We start from the raw sequence: 23,725 nt of genomic DNA on the forward strand, positions 1-23,725 counted from the left end.
AATATTTCCTGCCCTCCCTTTTAATGGAAAAATCTATTTATTTAGCACAGCCGGGAGCTTCTGTAGTTTGGAGTCAGAGATCGTTAAGTTGTTCTTGTTACGGGGACTTTTTTCCCTAAGCTTTGTGGAGAAACCGCCACAGTTCCTCTGTGGATTTAAGCTGTCTGAGTCTCTCTCTTCTCGATGTAATCCCAGACTGACTCCGTGATGCTGAGATAACGGCTATGTGGGAATCATACCATCTGTCGCAGGACTCCATGTTCTTCTTGTCACTGAACATGGTTCTTTTGGGTGTCGATATCTCATGCCAATAATCTGATATTTACCTATTACTCTTGCATGATAAAGGCCTACACAGCACTGTGTAAACTTTCAGGTCTTTTAGATATGAATGAAGACAACTTTGGCGCTAACATGGTCAGATGTGCCCAGCTCTGAATAAAAGCTAGTTAGTCGAGGAGAGTCAGTGTTTCATCAACATGTGGTGGGTGTTTCTAGAACAGAGTGAAAAAGTGATGGGTGATCGTGTGCTACGATCGGAGAACGACGCAGACGTGTGGAAAGCGACTAAGCAGAGTGCAGGAGAGTCTCTATGTTTTAGTTCCATCCCTCTGCTGTCAAGTCCAATTAAGCCCTGAGAGAGGCAGTCTGAAGCAGGAGCTGAACAACCAGAATCATTGGCCCTAAATGGGCCAGTAAGTGCGAAATGGAAGTACTCTGTGTTCTCATCCACCTTGTCTGGGTCTCCTCAGTATGGGCCCCTCAGCCATCATCATAACCATAAAAGACAACTCCACTTAAACTGTCATAGCAGTCTGCAGTCTCTTTATCTTTCTGCCTCCGTCTCATTTCTGTGTCACATTTCTTTAGTTTTTAGCTACTTGAGCTGAAGTTAGGTTGGTTTTATTAGTCATAAAATCAATATTAGCATTTTTCTTTCCCAGTATCGACTAGCAGTGGGTCACTAAAATCAATGCCATGTCTGATTTCATGAAGATATCTTCCTGGTGACAAAGCAGTTTAACTTGCTCTGATAACTTAATAGTTAGGTATGTGTTTTGTATAAATAGCTACATATTTTGCTGCTGACTTTATACTTTAGGTCATGGTAGAAAGGTTTTTAGTGTCTTGGAATGAACAAAAATGGTTTCTGATGCTTTAACATGTTGCCAGAAATAACATTCCATGAGTAAGAATCAATGTTTTGGCAACTGGAAACTGGCAAATTTTAGGATACTTTGTCATAAAAGCTTAGGCTGTTGGGTTTTAATAAAAGGAAAAATATTAGCAGTCTGTGGCAGATTTCCAGGTTATGTCAGTAGCAGGTGAATCATCCAATTACCACAGCTGATGTCTCTTCCATGTTTAGCTTAAAAGTGCACTTGTGAAAGCAGAGGTGGAACAAAACCAGATGATTTGGGCCCTCTAAAAGTTGACCTGATTGCTTAATTGTGTATGTGTTTATTTTAAGGGAATAATTAATCATTTTTGAACATGCTTTGTCTAATCTATGCCAAGAATGATTAAAAAAAATAAAGGTTATACACATGATTGGTTTTGGCTTGACTTTATGTATTAGGCTTATTAGAGCTTTATTGTAACGAGTGAGGTTGCTACCAGGAAGTCCTTGATCCAGCAGCAGGTGTGGATATTATTGTCTGTAAACCATTACAGGGAGGTTACAGGTTTAGAAAAATGGTGTGGATTTTATTAATTTGGATCTAGTTTGACCAAAAGTTTCCAATTTTCCAGGCTGTACGCTTAGCTCACCACTCCCCGGCTGTATGTTCACAGTGAATGCGCAAATATTAAAGTGATGTCACTCTGCTAAAGTAACCCTCAGCAAAAGAAGACATTTTCGTACTTCTGAAATGTTGATACTTTGAAAATCAACTGGTTTGTTATAGCTACATTTCTGAAGCACATTCATGTTGTCATCTTTCTGCAGATGTCGACGAGTGTGCAACTGAATACAATGGCGGCTGCGTCCACGAGTGCATCAACATCCCGGGAAATTACAGGTGCACGTGCTACGACGGCTTTCGCTTGGCGCATGATGGGCACAATTGTCTCGGTGAGTGTATATGTGTATTTGAAGTGATCTTGTGTGTTGCTTTTTCTCCTACGTGTCACACAATCATGTGGTTAAACACTGTTTCCATAACGGGAAGAACTTGTATATAATTAACTACATGTGTCAAATTTCAAGCTAACCATAATGTAACCCGTGTAGTTGCAAAGATCATTCACTCTGAATGTTTAATGTCCCAGTATGGATGGTAATATGTCTGTCTCAAGGCCAAACTTGGCTCTTATTAGACAGCTGCTTCAGATATTTTTGCCATTTCCTTGTTTACATAGCAGGTAGTTCCACATGTGCTTTCACAAAAGGAAAATGCAGCCCTTATTTATAATATCTCTGATGAAAAGGAGAGAATTTATGAAGAGTTCGACCGTGAGCTGCGAGCTCTGAGTGAGCCGTCAGCCGACATGTTTTCCCATGGTTTCATATTTCACCAAAGTGCCAGTCATGTTGGCCTCACTGAGAATGTATTACATTTAAAAGGTTATGAAATAAAGGAAAACATAATTTTCTTTCTGCAGCTGGAGCTGCTAAACATAGACATCACACACCCACCTCCATTCCCTCCTTTCCTCTCGCTCCTTTTACCCCATCCACTCATCCTTCGCTCCTTTTGTTTTGATTTGAAATCCCAAAGTGAGACCTCGCTGCTCCTAAGAAATCATCTCCATCTTGGTTACAGCCTCAGCATGATGCATTTCACTTGATGCTGAAAGCCAGCTAGTCCTGTGAGCTGCTGTGATTTTGTTGTGGAGTAAAGTTAGATGTGACTATCACAGCAGAATTCACATTCAGATGAAGCGATGGCAGAAAAACTTATCAGCACCTAACGATTTGCTGTGAAAGAGACTCTGCATGCGGGCACGAAAGGCATCATGCTCGAATCAGCCCCACATTTACTTGATGAACTGCATGTAATGCTGGGATTAAGCTACAATGGAATGGAAAACACTCCCATATTTAGATCGATAATTAACCTGTCCTGACTTGACGATGCCCTCCTCTTTCCTTCAGTCTTACCATCTCTCTTTCTCTCTCGCTCTCTGCCTCTTTATCACCCGTGCGCTTGTATTTATCATGTAAAGCCGGGTTATTTTCCAAACCATTTAGTAATGGCATTCAGTTGTGCGTGGATCATTTGGTGTGCCTTGCGTGCAGGTGTGTAATTGCGATACATTGTTTGTGTGGCTGCTGCTGGCGCATCAAACGGAATTGCGTCCATCGATCCCTTTGATATAATTTGTCATAGTGAAACACACACGATCAAACACAGAGAGAGCTTTCAAGTTTCCTTTTTTTTATTATTCTGTTGCTTTATTCTGCTGCCATGTTTTATTTTTGTTTTTTCTCGCAAGTGACCCGTTTGAAATGAAAGTGGGCAAAGACTTCTTTGAAAAGCTTGAGATTTGTATCAGAAATTCTCTTGCATTTCTTTGAACGATCTATCAATTATTAAATGAATAAATATATTTTTTTGATCTCAACATAGCCAAGAGGGTTTGAAGACGAACTGAATTGTGTATATGCAGCTGTCAACTGCAAATCTCAGCTCTTGTCTTGAGACCTTAAAGTGCTCTAGAGACTGCTTTTTCTGGAGAATTTAATTCATTCTAATACCCGTGCTCTGCTCTGCTAAGGGAATAATCCTCAGCACAAACAGAGAGAGGAGAGGAAGAGGAATAGCGGAGGTTTCATCTTAAGGCCCCCAGCTTCCTCTTCCAGGTTTAAGCTCCTTTTTGGCCCCTGAGAAAAGATTAGTCCCCTTGGCCCTGGAATGGAGAGCCTAAGCAGCTGGTTCCCAGACGAGGTCAGAGCCTCAGAGCCCTTATAGACCAGATGTGCCCGAGGCCACAGTGGAGGAGACACTCACCTGATCCTCAAAAGTTCACCGTGAGTTTAGAGTCTGAGATCTTTAAGGTGCTCCCTTTGGATTTACCTCATGCAATTCCTCCACAAAGCTCCAGCGATTTGATTTGATGTTTTTGTTTTTCTTCCCATGGTTACAGTGCACTTTAAACTCCCACAGGAGATTTCAGGTCTCTAAGGTTCTTCTGCAGTCAGTAGGCAATGGTGTGTGTGTGTGTGTGTTTGTGCGAGTGTCACCTCAGGGACACCGGTTAGGCAAGCGCACATGCATCCCTGTCAGCGTCTTCTTTGTTTGCTCTCTGGCGCACGTGCCACAGAGCTCCTTGTAATTGGATGTGTTGGCAGCATAATGACATTGGGCGGTGGCAGAAGGCAGCGGAGCATGAAGCAGAACACTGCCTTGTGTGCCTCACTGGGGACGCTCTGGTTTCTGAGGTCTCCCTCGTCTGCCCTAACCCCACAAAGATGTCAGAAAGTCAGCAAGGTGGAAGCGATGCGATATCACAGCGTACTGCTCCTGTCTGTCCTGAGTGAGATGCCACTCTTGTATAATTTACCTCAGAGGGAGCTATTGTACCTTCTCAAAAATCACAGGGAGAGTAAGTGAAGCATATAAGAACTCGATTACATCTTTTATAACTGTCACGGCTATTATCTCGCAGAGGTGAGGGAGGGGTGCTTTTTAATCACTGCACCTCTTTCATGGCAAGGCTGTAAAGGATTTCTTGAGTCTGAGGAAAAACAGAGGAATCGGTGTCAATTTAATCCAAAACACACATCCTCTTTACAATGAAAACCAGATGGAGGACCGCTATTAGTTCCCCACTGTAGCACCAGCGTCCCCACATTTATGACTTATGTGTTTTGGTTAAGGTCCTACAGAAACCAAAATGCACTCTTATCTTTGCTAGTTCATTAAACTCTCTCGAGAAGAATAATGCCATGTGTATCAGCATAAATACCCCTTCCTTAAAACCACAAATGATAACGTTTCACTTCTCTCCGGAGCTAATACACCCAAATAATGATATTTCTATTGCTCCCAAGAGTAGGCATGCCACAGTCACATGCATCCCGAGTGTGACTCACTGGGAGAAACAAAGGCAGGCTTGAAATAGACATTACAAATGTTTGACAGAGCACCATCAAACTGCAAAGGATAAGTGTTTGTCATCGTGTTATTTGCTTTTACTCATCATCCTGTTCCGTCAGTCCAGAACATGTCCATCCTTCTTTCTGTAGAATTGATTTTTTTTTTTTGTCCAGCTCCACATACTCCCCACACACAGCTTAGCATGCTATGTTCCTTTGATTTTTATTGACCAACACTGATTTGATTTGTATTGATTTGGCAGAGCTCAATTCCTCGGGCAATCTGTAGGGAAATGAATTCCCTTTTACTTTAACCTTCCCCAAAGACGTAGCTTGAACTGTAACACAAAAGCAATGTCATTACAGCCTTGAAAAGAGCTTTTGAAGGACCCTTTTGAAGTAGCAACTGAGGAAAGGTCGTGTCATTTAACACTGTTTAGTGTTTTGCTAAAGGCTGTAATTGTGTAGCGACGTTGTTTTCTCCTGCTTTCATAGATGACAGGAAGCGTTTCCATCAAACAAAAGTGTCTGAGTCGTCTCCTGGCTGAACCACATCCCCATCTGTGTAATCCTTTGGGATCATGCTGCAAGGAAAGCTAATGAAACGGGAGGTTTCAGACTGATGTATTATTGACCAGGTTCTGATGGAAAAAGGTGGTCATCAAAGACCTTCACGCAGATTTGCATTGCAGCCTACTAAATGCTTTCCTTAAGTGCATTGGCCACTCTTCCAGTGCAGTGAGGATAACCTCCAAACCCCTGACACTGACATAAAATACTCGACACTAGCTTGGGTTTACTACCACTTTTAACTCCTGAATGTGTAGAAATGAGTCAGGGCAATGATTATCCGTTTAACCCCTCAGTCATGAAACCCAGGGGGCGTTCAGGACCATACGGATACTTCTTGTGCTTAGCACTAACCCTTCTTGACTTCTTGCTGCAGATGCAAATATCCAGCTTTCTCCCCAGCGAGAAGTCACTTTGCTTTTGTTGTGAAACAGACAGATAAGGGCTGGGACGAGAGAGTCTCTCCATAGCTCAGAGGAGCTGGAGTGATGAGCTAAAGGATAGATGTGAGATTGGTGAATTAGCTATCGCCCACTCTCTCTCTCTCTCTCTCCATTCTCAGGATTGTTCAGTCCCATCCACCATGAAATGAACAATTCCAGCTGAGCCCACTGGCAGGGCTCTGGGGGGAAACTCAAGCCTGTGATTGGTCTTAGGGATGTAAGCATGCAGCAGACTGGGAGCCATCATGGCAGGGCCTCTTGTCTCCTTGACATAGCAGTGTCCATCCAAACATTTATCCTGAGGTTTTCTTTTTAAAATGCTTCCAGACTTGTTTTGGAGGAGCAGACGAACACTGTTAAGCATGAGCTTAGCTCATAGATTTTCATTTAGGAAATAGCTCGGCGGGTGATTGGATCTGAAATCTAAGTCTGTGCTTTGTTTGCAACAATGGTTACCTGGGAGACGGGTGAAGTCAAAACGTTTCTGAATTTAATCATTGCTTTATTAGCGTTGTTTATGTAATGGCATAAAAAAATCAAACCTTGCTGCTGATTTAAGAATGAAATGCTATAGTTAACGGAATTAATTCATGTTTGCTTAGCAGATGTGAATCAGTTAGCTGTATTGAAACAGTGCGTCGGGAGGACAGGAAGAGCTGGAACTAATAAATTGCTCAGCGCTATAAGCGTTTAAGGCTTCCACCCTGTCATGGTCAAACACATTTCTGGTGATTTAAGAGATTGTGTGCTCTGCAGATGAAAGATCAGGACTTCCTGCATTATATCAATTTAGAAAAACTCAGCTGACAGGTGCTGGAGTACTGCTGAATGTGTGCAGCTTCAGCATCTGCGCCTTCAGTTTGTCCTCTCAGACTATGTTCAATACTGGCGTCATGGTCACTGCTAAGTCAAGTGGGTTTATGAATGCGCTGTGCCACTGAAGTCCAGAAGCAACATAGAAAAATAGGAAATCCTGTAATCCTGTTTGAAATGAGAAGGGATCTTGTTTTAATTGAAGCTGGCTGTGGATGTGCCACTCCTTCCCCACTGATGCTCAGTCAAGCCAAGCTGATTTCTGCTCATCTATGAGAGCAGCAAAGTCTGCTCCTGTAGCCCACCAGCTGTTGCTGCCCATCGCTGCACATGGCCCTGTTTTGCTGCCTTTTTAAAAGAGCGCAAGCCAACTCGACTCCTGTGAATGAATTGTGCAAAGAGTCTGTCTCTCCATTCATCTCCTTGTCTCTGGTCTTCCTAGACTACAGAGCCAGCTCTGTTTGATTCAGATAGAGGCCAAGGACTAGGATGGATACATGGACAGCCTCACAGATAGCATTTTTTTTTTCCACACTCCTCGCTGGAATAAAAAAAAAAAAAGTCTTTGTCAGCAATAATGTTCCAAAAGACACTGAACCTTTAGAAAACGGAGAAGGAAAAGCGTATTTCTTCAAAAAAGGGGGTTCAGGGGTTTCTGTAAAGCAGCCAACATGTTTACACGACTTTAAAGCTCTGTGCAAGGCCAAATGTTATATATACAGGCAGAGCTATCTGAGAAACCAACGGACATGGCCTCCGCAAACACAACCAATCTCTTAATCTCTCTCAGTTTGAGCCCTCCTTTCTCCTTCGTCTCCTAAAGTGAAGGAGGGATGGAGCGGAGACATGTCTCATTTTTCAGAAGGAAGGCAGCCCTTTTAACTTGATTAAGACTTTTTTTTTTTCCTGCCCTCTCTAGAGAATTTTTAAAAAATGTTTTAAGTCCAAATAACATGAGCACTTCGCCTGGCCATGCCAGAACCCCTTTCCGCTTGGAAATATTTGCTTTGGACGCCAGCCTTGCCCAGCACACAACACAGGCAATTATGGGAGCTATTTAAACAGGAGAGATCTACCTACAGACGACCCCTCATTTGGAAGGATGAAGGAATCAGGAAATTAAACCTTCATTGATGCGCTGATGGTATGGAAGGAGAATTCCCACAGGTCCTCGGAGACTGGTTGCATATCTCATGGGCATTTTGCTCATGCATCCAGGACTGTTGTGTTTATGTAGCCTTTATATTTCCGAATTTTTGGTAGGTGTGTGTGTGTTGAAGGAAGAGAGGAAAGGGAAAGAAACAGAAAAAGAGACTTTTGCATATGTTTGGACAAATTTCTCTGTGAGTTGTGAAAGTTCTTTTTTTGCTACGTGCTAACAGTTTATCTGCAAAGGCGCAGCTGTAGGTTGCCGGCTGCTTTCGTCAGCTCAAAGGTCTTCCCTCTGTCGCTGCCACTTTCATGATGAAGAGATGAGACCATGAGGTCAACACCAAGCAGCCACACAGTTGAATGAAAGCCTCGCCAAGCTTTTCATAAATTCTCCGTCTTTTACTCTTGAGTTTAAGCCTAAATGTGAACTTTCTTGTAAAGTTTGTTTTTCAGATAACGATGCTTCACCTGGTTGCAGAGTAATGTTTTTACCATCAGTCTTAACTGATGTGACACATTTGGGTTTTTTTTTTGTTTTGTTTTTTTGTTTTAGCGGAAAGAGACATTTTTGCTCATGGAATGTGAGGACAGGACAGCACACTTGGCAAGCTGACAAGGTTTATAAGTGCTACCTGCCACTGACCTACTTATAAACCCCAGAAGTTTCCATCTAGTCAGGTGCCACTTTGTGTTTTTGTACACCAGTGAATCCAAGTCTGTGAGTGGAAATAGAAGAAAAAAGAAAAGTACGTTTAATTTCTAGCTCTTCCCGTACTGAGAATTCCCCAGAAAGGAAACTTAATCCAGAGGCCTTCTCAGACTGGACAAATAGACAGTAAATTAGTTTCGCATGACGGTTTATTAAAAAAAAGGCTTGTATATACAGCAGATTTTTAATGGATTGAGCAGAGGACTGGATAAGGTTCCAGCGTGGTCAGTAAAAAGGGACCAGGACCCCATATCTGAGGGAAAGGAAGAATATGGAGTGTCATCTCTACAACTACACCTCAGACACACAGAGGGCGACAGGAGCAAAGCTCTGCTGCACTCCAGGCAAAAATAAGCAGCAAAACATGACACACAAGCACCGTCATTTCATTTGTGTCACTTTTCATTTGTTTCTTTTGTCAAGAAGAACAATGAGCCTGGATGGGAGTTGTATATTCAGAAAGAACAGCTGGAAGAGTACAATTTATTACCAATGAAAATAAAGTCAGTAACTCCTGCTTGTGGTCAGTTTCCCTTTCTTTTTGTGAAAAGAAAGGGAAACTGACACCTTTTGTAAATGCTTTGCTTTCATATACCCTTGTGGTGCAGCTCCTCCTCACCTCCCCCAATGCAAAAAAACCCCTACTCTCTACTCTTTCCATCTCTTCTTTTCCTCACCATCCTCCCCCCACCTCATTCCTCCCTTTCTCTGCATTCCTCCCGTCACGGGGCTGACAGACACTCGTCATCAGCAGGTACTCTGGCCCAGGTGGATCAGGTTTCCCTGTTGCCAAGGGATTGTGCTGCATGTGCATTTTTACGGCTTAGTGCCGCACAGTTGGAGGTTTTTAGTGCAAGTCTGCTGTGGTTCCAATGTCAGATAACCATTATGACAGATTCAAACTCCTCAGCTTAAGACAAACTCTTGTATGACATTTGCACTTAAATGATAACCTCAGGTTTTTTGAGAGGATGAAGATGTTTTAATTAAAAATTATATATTTTTAAATTAATTCTTAGATAAAATATGATATATTGTTTAAGCCCTGCTAGTGCTGCATCTGTAGAGATCATTAAAACTGGTACAATCTTCACAATCCCAGTATATCTCAATGTATTGCTTAACTTTTTTCTTTCTCTACATATGATTTTTGAGGCGAATTAAATGTTGTGCTTGTGTTTTTGTCCTCCTCGCCCTTATCATCTGGTGAAAATTGAGATTTGTCTAATACTTTGATTACCACGTACCTACAAACTTTTATTCTAACACAGTAAACAAAGGCAGGGAACATGGTAGATATAAAATGCTAACTATCACCATTCTTACATTGTTACTTTTGACAATTTACTAAAAGCATTTCTGTGGTTCAGTTACAGCCACAGAAAGAGAGCTTCAAGAATGGCAAGAGACACTAGTTGGATAATTACTAAAGCTATATTTGTGAACCGTTTTCCACTGAATGACTATTATGATAAGCCAGAGCTAGTTACAGGGTGACAGTATTACTTCAACCCCTGGAGATAAATGAAAATGTGGGACAGATGAGGCGCATGGCTGTAGACTCTTCATCAGTAAAAAAATACAGTTAAAATCTGAAATTTCTGTAATATTTGTTTAGAAACCTTTCATTTGCACTCTTAAATAGATAATAGTTGTTCACATACATATCATCCATGTTCGAGTTTGTTTATTAAATGGGTAATGATTTTCCCAGATGACTTGAGACAGTTGTTAATCATTGTAATTTTTGGTCTGTCTCAAAGCACTCTTGTTAATTTTGCTTTGTGTCTCCGGGCAGATGTGGATGAGTGCTCTGAAGGCAACGGCGGATGTCAGCAGATATGCGTCAACATGATGGGCAGCTATGAGTGCCGCTGCAGAGAGGGCTTTCTCCTGAGTGACAACCAGCATACCTGTATCCAAAGGCCAAAAGGTTACACACACGCGCACGCGCGCATGCACAAACATGTTGTTCAATAGTGAAACGTTGTATATTACCATATGTGGTGACACCTCATGTTAAATGCAAATTGAAAGTTATTTTTGGATGTTGTTAAGCCTCTTTGTGACACGCGATGATGGTGAATTTGAGGCATTTTTAATCATGAGAAAGGAATCAGTCCTGACAGGTCTCAGTGAAAAAGGGTAAGTCAAAGTCTGAAGGGGGAAGAAGAAGAAGGGATAAATCACTTTTTGCTTTTTACACACCCTTTCAAATTGAGCCAATCTAGTGCTTCGCAGCTTTTTAAGGTATCTGTGGCATGAGTGGCTTACGGGGGGACTGTGAGCACAGAAAACAATTAAAGGTATAGCCTGGGGCTGACACACCTCTTGTTTATAGAGTGTTCATTCCTGTGGGATGGAGACATGACAGAAGAAGATGAGCCAACCAGCTCTGAGGCTTAGTTACCAAACTCAGGGGCACTACGGACATACATACATTTATAACACCATAGCTCTGTATCAAACAAAGTAATCCAAATGCTAACAGACTTCGTGCAGTTATAGTAAAACTCACAGCAGTGAGTGTTTTTTTGACCTCCAGACTTTATCTTTGGATAGATTAACACAGGGAGTGCTCACACATTGATTTAGCTGTCAGCCCAACAGCTGGTTTGGATACTGTCGGCTTGGGTCTGCTACCAAAGTAGAGAAGTAACTCAACTTGAATATAATCTGTGTTGAGCACCCTGCCCCTGTAAAGGGTGACGCACAATTCGGCTGCATGTAGTTACACAAAACGCATACCTGTATTCCAGCGGTATTTATCCAGCTGTCTGAGAGATTCCTTAGTTCTGCCAAACTGGGCTGGGTCTGTGTTGGATCTTTTCTCTCGTTTCCTATTGTTTGCAACAGCACCTTTTATCCAGAAGGTGCAGACAACACGTCCAGCAGGGGTCGATGACCTCCTCGTCCCTGTTCTGTCTCTTGTGAGACGCCTGCCTTTGCTGGGAGTCATTAGATTGTGCTGCTCCTAATTTCCCCGGATGGTGAAATGAGGATCTTGGAAGTCTGGTTTATGAGCTTAGTCTGGCCTAGTGAACTGTCAGTGTTTACATTTCATAAACGTAGTGTTTTTTGAGTGAGGTGAAAAGCCGGATCATGTGTTTCAAAGGCCCACTACTATATAGATGCAGAAACAGACGTGTGAGCAAGTCCGTTCTTGCCCAGCTCTCTTTTCTTTTGTGCTTATTCTTTCTTTCTTTTGTAAATGCACCTCGTTTCTGTCGATCTCCCCTGTTAATATTAATATAGTCTTTATTGCTTACAGATGAGACCCGTTTGGATCTAGAGGTTAAAGCTGCCATAAATCTACAAACTTCCGATAGTGATCAGATAGACGCCTAGTCATTGTTTCATTACTTTTGGAAGACAAAGAGACAGAGCAGCTACTCATCTGCTTATTATTACTGCTCTTATTACAACAGTATGTGTCTGTATGAAAATGCAATTGGTGAGGAAGTGACTTTGCCTTGTTACAGAACAAGAACCCCACAGAATTTCAGCAAATTTCACCGTGCTCGTTTACAGAAAAATTACACACGTTGCTCAGGGGGGAAAAAAATGATTGAGAAAATGAAAGCTGATTTAATCACCCAGCCAAGCCAGTTTAAATGCAACCCTCCATCCATTCAGCCAGCCCTTCTCTTAAAGAGCAAAGCCTGGGGTGCAGTTTGCTCATGAGCTTTATTGTTCTCATTAAAAAGACATCAGCTTTCCATTTCTTCCATTAATGGGTCAGGTGTTCCCTGGGTAACTTCTACCAGTTTTTCCAAGGACAGCACAGACCTGGACACTGCAGTGCCTTTTGCTACCGGTCTGTTTCCCCTGCTGGTAGCGAGCCCTTGTTAGCAGTGAGCCTGTGCCAATTAGGCAGCAGGGGTCTGCCAGCCTCTCAGCTAATGACAAGGCTGCTGCTGGCCTGTCTCTTATTAGACCTGCCCCTGCCCCCTCAGCAGGAATAACTATGACCAAGTGAAGGCTCCATCGTCTAGCTGTAACAGTTCATTTATTCTCCCCAAACATTTCTTCCAGTCAAGAAATAAAGCTTTTCAAAGGCCAGCCAAGGTGCTTAGTGGTTGATAGGAATGCCATTTAGGTCAAGAGGGCTCCACTGCTCTGCGTTTGATTTATTATCTCTTTTATATAGGAGGATGACAGGGACGTATGTGCGGGAGATGGGATCCAGCACATTGGAATTCAGGAATCTCAGTCTCAGTCAACCCACACATCCATAATTTCAGCCTCATACATTTCTGAATATCCGGTATGGCAATTACCTTAAGTGCACACTGATGGTTGGTTATGCAAGTCATGTATAGTGCTTTGAGTATTCAGTATATTTATCTTTAGTTCTGAATACAAAAAACAGGATACACGGGATGTGAAAGTTGACTCATCCACTGGTAGGAAATGATTTAGAAACGGTGCAGCTCAAGAAGCAAGTTGAACCGACACAAGTTAGCAGGGTGATGTAACTTTGAAAGAGAAAATGAGCCTTCTGAATCCAACGTCTTGTCACTGCCAATCAGTGTGATGACATAAATGTGGTTGACTATGCCATGAAAGCTGCAGAGCGGCAACATGGAGTTTGAAAGTTCTCAGTAGTCTGATGATTAGGTTCCAGAGTGTCTAAAGCTCATTGCGCCGAAAAATGTGATTACATGAGCCCCGAGGCTTTACTGTCACCTTTCACTGCTGAAGGAGACTGTAATAGACTGTTGCACTTAAGTCTTCAAAGTGTTAAATCAGAAACAGATGAACATGCATTACCTCCAAGCAGAGTTTGCACTCAAGAAGAAAATGTATCATCCAAAAATTATCTTGTAATGGAAAAGCGATCATTTAAAAAAAAAAGAAAAGAAATATGGGCCACGTTTACACATTCCATTTCATGTTCCAACATGATTATCAAATCGGCATTTTCCTATATCCTATTAGAAAGAATAACTGAGCAATTTTTTCTAAAAATGTATCTCACAGTCACCTGATTGGTGATGTTTTTTTTGTCTACAGTAGAGCTTTTCTGTCCATGAAATGTTTACTTTGCCAGTGGAAACCTCTTCCTATGTTTACAGCTTCCATTAGCTTCCCGGTTTGGCTTTTTCCCTTTGCGCAGCTAATCTCTCTCTCTCACGTTTTCTTTCTCAGATTCAAATAGTTACACAATAATCGTCACACACACATACAGACTTGCATGCACAGGAAGGCAGGTTAATAATTTCCAGTTTTATTCCGATAGAGGCACATCCTGGCATGTCCTTTTTTAACATTTAGATGCAGATTGTGGCATGTTGACTTTAGAAGCACTTATGTGCAGGCTAAAACTGCAACACAATAAGGAGTTTTCTGATAAATTAGCTCACGTTCGTAATATTTATATTATATTCTCAGTTAGTGTTCCTCCAGTTTGAAACGAGGCACAGAGTCCTTGAACCCTGTTTTATTGCTTTTGTGTTTACATAAATGGATAAAATAACCCAAGTTCCTGGACTGTAATATCCATTTATCAGGCTGTTTCACATTTTAATTTCATGAAGTAATGCGCTGATAAAGGGCCAGTTTCCATTGTTCCTGTGATGCGATGCTTCTTATTTAAGATTGCAAAGAGAAATTCTTTATGCATCCATTTGTTTTTGTAAAAGGAAAGTTTGTATGCTTTTAATATATGTTTATGTAACAGTGGTTGTCCCATTGTGCAGAAGCCGACACGGTTCTTTCATCATTGCTCTCGTGGATCTCAGTGGGTCTGCCCGCCTGTCTGTGCATTGGCCGCAGAACTGTTTTTACAAGTGCAAAAGTCGCTGCTTCATTGCTCTGCAGCCCAACCGTATAACCAGGCTCTTTTCCTATTCTAGGGAAGTAGAGCAGAGACTTCGAGCTGCACAGATGAAGACATACGGACACTTTTGTGTGTGTGTGTCTTTCTTTCTGTTCCTTCCCTGTTCGTTCCTTTCTCTTCCTCTGCCTCTTTCCTATATTATCTTCCCACATCTTAGCTATTTGTCCAGACTTTCACAGGACCCATGCCCTTCCTCCCTTCCATCCCCACCCTTTAACAAATATACATCAGTGGCTTGAGCTTCAGCAAATGTTGGCTGCCTTGCCACCGAATTCTCTGAACCTCATTTGAGACGGGCATCCTTTTTCCTCGTGGGTTTGTTGAAGGCCATCTCTAAGCTGGCCAGCCCAGCTCGCTGGTGCGGACTGCCAGAGTGCCAGTGGGGTTTTTCCACTAACATTTGGCTATCATGGGCTTAACCAGAGGGCCAGACTAGGCTCTGCAGAGACAGATGCCTTCTGCAGTTGCCTCTTGGTTTGATTTTGGAGAGAATTGGGCTTTGTAATAACATACTGTATCTCATGCCTTTTGTATCTCCGTATCGAAGAAAACCTGCAGCCTGGATGTGCTCTGCTGTGTTGTCTGTTCTGCTGGGAGGGCGCCTGGCTCCTTTGGGACTGCACAGTGAGGTGACCTTGATAGAATGGGGGAGGAGTGAAGGGGAGAGTGGCACTTCCACAGCAGGTGCTGCACAACTGTGTGTGACACAGATGGGCCGACACTCTCAAATGTGTGTGCCACATGCATACATTATGCAAATACACCTGTGTGTCAATGCATCCACATACCTTAATAGACGTACGCTTACAGGCTCGCACGCACACGCGGTTTCCTCAATATGTTTTTTCTACAGTAGAAATCGAGATTCTCAAGAGCTTTAATCATATCTAGCACATTCTTGTCTATTTTAGTCTTCTAAAGTCTATAAATGTAACTGTTTTAGGTTATGTTTCTCCTCTTATTTTTTTTCATCATGGTAGCTCTCCACGCTTTGTTTTACTCTAGAAACACAATATATTAAGATGTACAACAAGCGCTCAAGCAGTGAGGTATATCAGTCCAGATGTCTGCTATCTTTTTCCATTTTCTGCTTGTTTATGACTTTAGTGGCTCCTCTCTGGAAAAAAGGGAGTGAAATAAGAAGCCTCAACAAGGCCTCTGAGAGCTGCAGAAAATCAGAAAACCCAAACAGTAGCACTTGGATGGACTCGCTGCTCTTAGAGTCAGTGGGGAAGAGATACTTCCTTGACCGGCTCACTGGCCTGTTGCTCTGTCTGACCATCTGCGTTGCGGCTCAGCCCAACCCAGTCCGACTCTTTTCCCATTCTCCTTTCCATGCGCTGACATTTTTATCCTCCTATTAAAACTTTTAAGGGCCCATTATCTAAGAGGAAGGAATGTTGCTTTAATAGTGTGGTGGCTCCATCGCTAGGCCCCTTCTTTTCAGTTTGTATCCACCCAACGCTAGCTTGTTGCTTAACGTTCTCCCCAAAAGAGGGGGACCGACTCCCCTCTGATATGTATGACAGCAGCTCAGCACGGACCACGAGCCCTATTTTCACTGCCCTGGGGCACTAAGAGCAGACCATAAACCCTTGGCATGCTTTCCACTACTTCATCTCCATTGTTTCAGTCTCCCCACTACATGGTTCTCAGGTTTAAGAGGGTTTGCAGCGCTGTGGCGAAGAACTTGCGGCCTCCTTCAATCTTTTGTTTGAAGTTCATAGAAGTTGGCACTTTAGTTGGATTTGTTAAGTGTTATTTTTTTCTTCTTCTTTTTTTGGCTTAGTTTCTCATGTTGTGTTAAAACTCATATCCTGCTGTCAATAGTTTATGGTTATTTTCATCATAGGCTGGTTTTATCTCAAAGGAGCTGCAGGCTCCTACAGAGTCCCTAGCTCCGTTGTGTAACATACAGTCCAGTAAAATTGTTTCTGGCAAGATAGAGATGTTTTTAAAAAATGGTACATAAGTCAAGTTTTGCAATTTATTAAAGAGCCAGTCTGGGTTATAAGAGGGCAGCAGAAATAGCTTGTTCATTTGTAGCTCGCAAGATGTGGAGTTAACTGCACTGTCTAAGCCAGCAAGCCCCAGGCTTAGAAAATGATTTGAGTGCCAGTCAGTCTCTCCACACAGCTATCCATTTAGACTGACCTGTCCAGTGGAGTTTCTATCATCAGTAAATCCTTAGGTACCTTCACTACTCATTGTCCTGAACTGATGGTTTTCAGAAAGGTATCTTTTGGATGTGACCTGCACCTAAAGCTGTGTCCTGCAGGCACTGTGGCTGATCTCACATATTAAGCTGAAGTTCCTCTTATTGACAAACACACAAAACGAGTGAGACTTTATCCTGGAGGATCATGCGGTTTCTGTTCATTTACTTTAGTGTAAGAATACTGGCAATTAACCTCCTAAGACCTGAACTCTTCCATGGGATTCATTTTTAATTTCTCTTTGATATTTGGGCACGATGGGACCTGATGAATGTAAAAACATTTTTTTTACTTTTTCTTTATTGGCTTCTTGGAATGAGTGATGAGATTAGGACTGGGATTAGAGCTGTAATGGTTCTATAAAACTGTGCTATAGTCAATATATAATTTTTTTTATGGCCATGGTTAGAGCCTTAATTTATATATATATTTATGTATTTTCTTAACTTTGATTGTAGCTCACTCATATGAATAAAATAAACCTCAGAATTTTGATCGAATTCCAGTTAAACAATTTTTAAGCATGGCAGCTTTCACCAGACATGAACAACTGACTACTCCAGGTAGATTATAATACCATATATATCTTCTAAAGCTATATTTACAAATGTGCATTCAGTGATTGTTTTAGAGCTATCCCACCCCTGAATATGATCCGACATAATACCATTATTATTATTATTATTATTATTATAATATTCTGCTAATCATAGAACATGTTCAGAAAAAAGGGGATGTCACAGGGCTTGACTAGGGGAAAAAAAGGCTCTCTTTGTACACAAGCAACCTTGTGGCAACGGTGGCACGGTTGTTAGCACTGTTGCTGCACAGCAAGAAGGTCCTGAGTTCAATTCCACCATCAGGCCGGGGTCTTTCTGTGTGGAGTTTGCATGTTTTCCCCGTGTTTGCGTAGGTTCCCTCCTGGTACTCCGGCTTCCTCCCACCGTCCAAAGAAATTAATTAATAATTAGATGTTGGATATGCCTACTTTTTATAGAGAGTATATTTCCTCTAAGTCCCTCGCTATCCCTTCAACATCTGCTGTTGCTCTTAATGCGTTATTTCTAGTAATGAACTAAACCAGTGGTCCCCAACCCCCAGGCCTCGAACCGGTACCGGGCCGTGAGAGTTGATGCTCAGGTGTGAAATGTATAGTTTTCAGGGTTTTTATCGGTTTTCAGTGTTATTTAGTTATCGTTTTTATCGTTTAATCGGTTTTCCTGGGTCTTTTCACGTGTGTTATGAATAAATTTTCTTTTTTTCGGTACCGGTACTAGTTTTATTTTGTTGTATTTATCCGCGACACCTTAAAGGCCGATCCATGAAAATATTGTCGGGCATAAACCGGTCCGTGGCGCAAAAAAGGTTGGGGACCGCTGAACTAAACGTTTGGTATTGAGGTCACAAATTGTTGTAATAGAAAAAACTAGGGTTATTTCATTTTCTTTAATTTCTGTGTTTTTCTTTTCTTGCACAAAGGGAAGAAAATACCTATCCTGAAATATTTCCTTTTTGAAAATGCCTATCCTGTTTGAGCTTGGGTGAAAACCCATCACATCTTGAGTGTCTCCTGCTCTGTTCCAAGACTTTAGACTCTATTTCCTGTCCAGTTTTCTGCCTATAAAGTGTCCTGTGATAGTTTTTATTACTTTCTACATACAGAGTAATGTTTTATGGCTCAGCACATTGTGTTAGTGGATGATGGCATGTGTGTTTCTTTTTTTAAGTCGTATTATTTCTCTTCTTTGCTTTCCTGTCCAACTCCATATAAAAGCATGTTTTTCTTTCTGCTTCCCATCATTTAGTAATGATAAAAACTGGAGGCTTTTGGCAGCAAGTTAGAAGAAAGTGCACATGGTGGATGATAGGTGAGACTAGCCTGGAGAAAAGGGCCATTGTGTCAACACTTTGCCTTTTATTGGTCCTCAGAGAGTCGAAGGCCTAGGTTCTGGCCCCAACCTGACATGTTATTGATGGATGGGTCTGTAGCATTGGGGTAGAGGGGCTGCATAAAAATGAAGGGAGAGTGAAGTGAGGTTTGGGATTCATAATACAACCTTAGTAAATAATCTTTGGTCCATTTGGGAGTAGCTGGAAATTCAATCCTTTGTTAAGTTCAGAGCGGTATGTTTCTTGCTCTGGCCTCAGATAGACGCAGTCAAGAAAGGGGACCATTGAATTCCATATCCTACTTAAATATCCACATGACTCACGGGGAAATTTGCAGTGCTTTAAAGCAGCTGCTCTATTGATGCTCATTCATGTTCACTTCGCTCAGCCGTGCCCTTTTTCCTTTTGGCTCAGTGTTTGTTCAGCGCCGAGTCTTTGTGCTCCCGGGAAAGCTGTTGTTGCAGTTGGTGTCTGATAGTTCACCCTGTCTGCCAGAACATCAACAGCTCAGACAGGAAAGTCTGAGAGGATTGCATGACCTTGTGACACTTGTTGACAGACTTAAAGTGATGGACAGTATTTAACAAGGGGGTCAGAATTGTCTATCACATTCACGTTGTCAGCTCCTTGAAGCAAAGAGAGACTCGGAATGGATTCCTGACAACAGCCATGAGTGGAAATGTATAAAATAAGAGGGTACTTCTTTTTGGCAAAACATCTGGAAAACAAAAGGGCATAATCAGGGGAGGTTATTGTGGCAGACAAATGGGTAGTTAGGGACAGAATAATGCAAAAACTTGTTCTGTCAAACTGAGATTGCCTTCTCTTTATAACCCCTGAGGCAGGAACAAGGAGTTTACTATATGACAGCATATAGCTGGCAAGACAACTGAGCCTCTACATTTCCAGTGTTCAGGAAGAGTGCACAAGGTTATATGTTCTTTACTAGCTGTTGACACTTACATGCACATATGCAAATGCATCAATATATAGCAAAAAGTTGGCTAATTAAAAAAGTTAGACCTCCAAACACCCTTCAGCGTGACAGCAGATTTAATGAGACATTAATGGAGATGTCTTTTGCTCACTGCCTCCCTGTACGCCAGGAAAGGAAAGGAAAGGGAAAGGAAAGGAAAGGATGGAGATCTGTTTGGTTTTTAATGAGCCTGAGAGCTGAGGTTTGTCACTGCATCTGTAGTGGAGGAAAGGTTTCACAACGGATAAGTCGAATATCAGTCGTATTCTGCAAAGATGTCAGCTTTATGCAGAGAGCACTGCACCATTTGTGTTATAATTTATGACATGAGGGATGGAAATGTATGCTGGGTGTCTGTTGTTCCCGTTCATCAACCATTTATACATCACACTGAAATGACGCATCATTGTGTGTCATGTTAAGTAAAGCTTTAAATGATGAAAGGCACTTTTTTCAGTGTCTTTTATTTTGTGTTGTATGAGTGGTTTTGTCGTGCTCTTACTGAAGTGCTTCAACCTTGATGACTCATGAAAATGTGCACTGACACCCCTCCTTTAGCGCAATCCCTTTTGATCTCAGTCTCAACAGGGAGAATTTAACCAAGAAGGGTTTTTCATTGTGTTCTTTTCTTTATGGGGGATTACCTCAATTAAAATTACAGGTCTGCGGGATCAGCTCCTGCTGGGAGTTTTATCCTTTCTGCAGGCAGCCTCCTTTTTATAGCCTGCATGTTCCAACAAGGGCCTGAGTCTTTGTAAAGGGGTAACTGGGCATATCAGTAACCACCAGTAGGCACATGAGGCACTGAAGGGTAGAATGTGTGCAAGGCATCTGAGCAAGGCTTTTCCACCCCTCTTCTGTGTTTTCTAATTAAGAGTCAAATTCTTAGTTCAGTCAGTGATCTCTGGCTTTAGAAAAATTGTCTGTTGGGCAGTTGCGATTAAAATTCTGTCTAAAACTTCCTTCGTAGTGCAACCAGATGGCACAAAAAACGAGGGACCCACCTGTATGGACAAGAATCATGGGTGTGCACACATCTGCAGGGAAACGCAGAAGGGTGGCATCTCCTGCGAGTGTCGACCGGGATTCCAGCTCACACGTAACATGAAGGACTGCAAGCGTAAGTCGTCTCCACATCAAGCATTTTTAGTTACTCCCTCTATTACAGACACACACACACACTTTCACACACACACACACACACACACACACACACACACACACAGGGAAACACGTCAGAAGGATGGTTTATAGGTTCCTCATGAAAAGGTGATTGGGTTGGAAACTAGCCGATTATGGATAATTGCACTCATTCCACAAATGCCTTCCATCACATTTGAAGTTGGCAACTGACATTTATGTTGCATTACCAAGCCGTGACTAATCTTCGGAATAGTCCTTGTAAAGAAAAACATGTTTATCAGATGAGTAGCAATCATTTACACAACCGGGGCAAGCATGTGGAGGTTACTCGAAGGGGACTGCTCTGACGGACAGTGCACACTTCCTGTTGCTGTGCAACCGAGATCATCCTGTCAGAGCTGGGGCCAGGGCTGATGGGGGATTTGTCTGTGTTTGGATAAGGATTGGAGAAGTGTTATTCTATAGTTTTTCTGTGACAGCCCAGGAAAAGGGCAAAAGGCGCAGGGATGGTAGGGTGCAGACAGGATGGCGGTAGAAGCCTAGGCTCGCTCGTGCTCTTTTTCACTCTGTCATCACAGGTGTGTTAAAAGTGCCAAACTTAACGCTCCCCTCGCCTGAACGCAGAAACTTGGACCGGAAATTTTACTTAGTACTTATGAAATGTCATTACGTGTATAGTGTTTTAATGACTTTAAAGCTTTTGCATATTTTGTAGAATGAATGAAAAGGATTAAAGCTCAGCTGCTTGCTCGTTGAGTGTTGGTGAGTTTAAAAACGTGACCTCTCCAACTCCAACCTTCAGTGTAGTCAGGAGGATAAAAAGATTAAGTGGGAGATATAAATTAATTAACCAAGAGGAGTTTATTTAATTAACATGGATTCAGAACCTGAGGTGGGGAATATGGAAATCCATACACGCTCTACCTAGTATTATGCTGCACAGATTTTGACCTTAATCTAAGTCCAGGTGTAAATAGCACTGAATAAACAAAGACGATGCTGTTGGATGTCTAGAGGTTGCATTAGTTTTCAGAGCTCTTATTGCGCTGTTAGCGTCTTATTGTACAATTTCTGAGGTTAAACGATAATCATGGTAGCTCCAAGCGCCATTCTCGCCTCTGTAATCATTTCAGTTTTCAGCTCACCTCGAGAAACTCCATCGGAGGGCTAAAGAGGGCTAAACTGAGCCTGCAGTGTTTACGTCACAGAGCATATGGCCCAGAGAAAGAGTGTGTGTTAGATTGTCCCATCTAAATGTGCATATTTTGTTTTCGTGTCATGCCATCTCTCCCCCTCTGTTTCCTCTCTCCTCTCCACACTGACTTTCAAATGAATAACTTAGACTGCGCGTAATCCTCAAAGTACCATTTGTGTTAACTACGTGTCCTTTCCCAGTGACGTGCAACTACGGTAATGGGGGTTGCCAGCACATCTGTGAGGAGACTGACCAGGGCCCCAAGTGTTCTTGCCACATGAAGTTTGTCCTGCACAGCGATGGAAAGACTTGTGTAGGTGAGTCATCTCACCCCAATGCAGCTACCAAGGGGAAGAAATAATAGCTTTTGAATGAGAAAATGTGAAATTACAAATGATTAGCTTGGCACCCAATTTCCCACAGCAAATTTAATTAACGTTTGAAATGAGTTTTATGTGATAAAATGCAAGTTGAGAAACAGGCCTCGTTAAAATAACTGTATCCCTGAGCCTTTTCTCTTGATCTGTGACATGCAAGGACAAAAGGCTACCACCCACTGTGCTTTTCCCTCTCCTACTGCTGCTCCAGTAACCTCTCAGCCCCTGCATCTGCCTTGGCTTCTCCTCTTCCTTTTTACTGGACACTGTGCCTTTCCCTCTGTTTTTCTCAGCCATGTCAGACACACACCTTCTATTAGCCCTTGGGTCATTTCCTCCACTGCTTCCCATTGGGGATTAACTCAAACGCCTGACCTAACCTTCCACTGGCATTTATCAGTGTTTGCCTCAGTTGACTTACGTTGAGTAAAAATCATTCAGCTACTCAGGCATATTGAGCTGTTGTGAAGGGCAGTTTTAAATCAGATGGGAGCTGTGAGTTGCAGAAGAGTCAAAGCGCAGGTCTATGTAAACATGTATCTAGCCTAGCCATGCAGAAATGCACAGATTTTTCATCAGCAACCATGGAACATTAAAAACGTCTTCAGGTGTAAATCTGAGACTGACTGCTGCTGCAGAGAGACCTTTTATTTTATCCGCCTATTTAACCAGAGTGTCATTAATAGTTTCTGTTTACACTACAAACCCATTTAGGACAAATTTTTGTAATTGGAGCCTAAGTAATTTGGATGAGGCGTATTCCTATGAAGAAAAGCATATTTAGGTTCGCCTGCAGAGCAGACTGGTGAGGCGATTGCTCGGTTTCGGTGGCTGCTAAGTCTGAGAGCCTGGTTTGGGTAGTGGCTGATCATTTCAGTGTTTCTGGATCTCCTTTAATACCGCAGCCCTGATGAGAGCCAGACCTGTGTCAAGGTCTGGTCAGCCAACCTGTCATTATTGCTGTACTGTCCTAGGCCAAGAGGATGCCACAAAGTCGTCCGCAACAAAATTATACGTCTTTACCAGTCTTATTCAAGGCAGAAAGAAATTTACATTTGGTTTGCCAGATTGGGAAGCAGTCAGCCAGTTAAAATCTCTGATTTCCCCCCACAGACTCTGGAGTTACAGTGGTGGAGAGAGGGCACAGGGGCGCTTCTTTTGACAAACTCCATAATAGAGAATAAAACCTCAATAAAACAAACACTCTGCATCGTGAACCACAGGCGAGAGAGTGATTGACAAGAAGGTTGGAAGCTATTCAATGAGGCACTGCTGCTATGCACTATAAGTAACTCTGTGGGGGTTTCTAAGACAATGAAAGATTCATAAATAAATTGAATAATACAATAACTTTATCC

The 23,725-nt window shown here is 42.2% G+C and overlaps 1 protein-coding gene across 2 annotated transcripts in view; it reads left to right on the forward strand.

Moving 5' to 3' along the window:
• The window catches only part of scube3 (signal peptide, CUB domain, EGF-like 3), a 74,579-nt gene that overhangs the window by 21,060 nt on the left and 29,794 nt on the right, over nucleotides 1-23,725 (forward strand). For both annotated transcript variants that reach the window (XM_005731745.1, XM_005731746.1), the window contains exons 3-6: nucleotides 1,949-2,074; nucleotides 10,527-10,661; nucleotides 20,623-20,772; nucleotides 22,191-22,307. In XM_005731745.1, the coding sequence (XP_005731802.1) occupies nucleotides 1,949-2,074; nucleotides 10,527-10,661; nucleotides 20,623-20,772; nucleotides 22,191-22,307 (528 nt within the window). The remainder of the gene's footprint in view (nucleotides 1-1,948; nucleotides 2,075-10,526; nucleotides 10,662-20,622; nucleotides 20,773-22,190; nucleotides 22,308-23,725) is intronic.

This window comes from Pundamilia nyererei, unplaced genomic scaffold (genome assembly GCF_000239375.1).
Source record: "Pundamilia nyererei isolate P.nyererei 1_Seehausen unplaced genomic scaffold, PunNye1.0 scaffold00044, whole genome shotgun sequence".
NCBI classification, from domain to species: Eukaryota; Metazoa; Chordata; class Actinopteri; order Cichliformes; family Cichlidae; genus Pundamilia; species Pundamilia nyererei.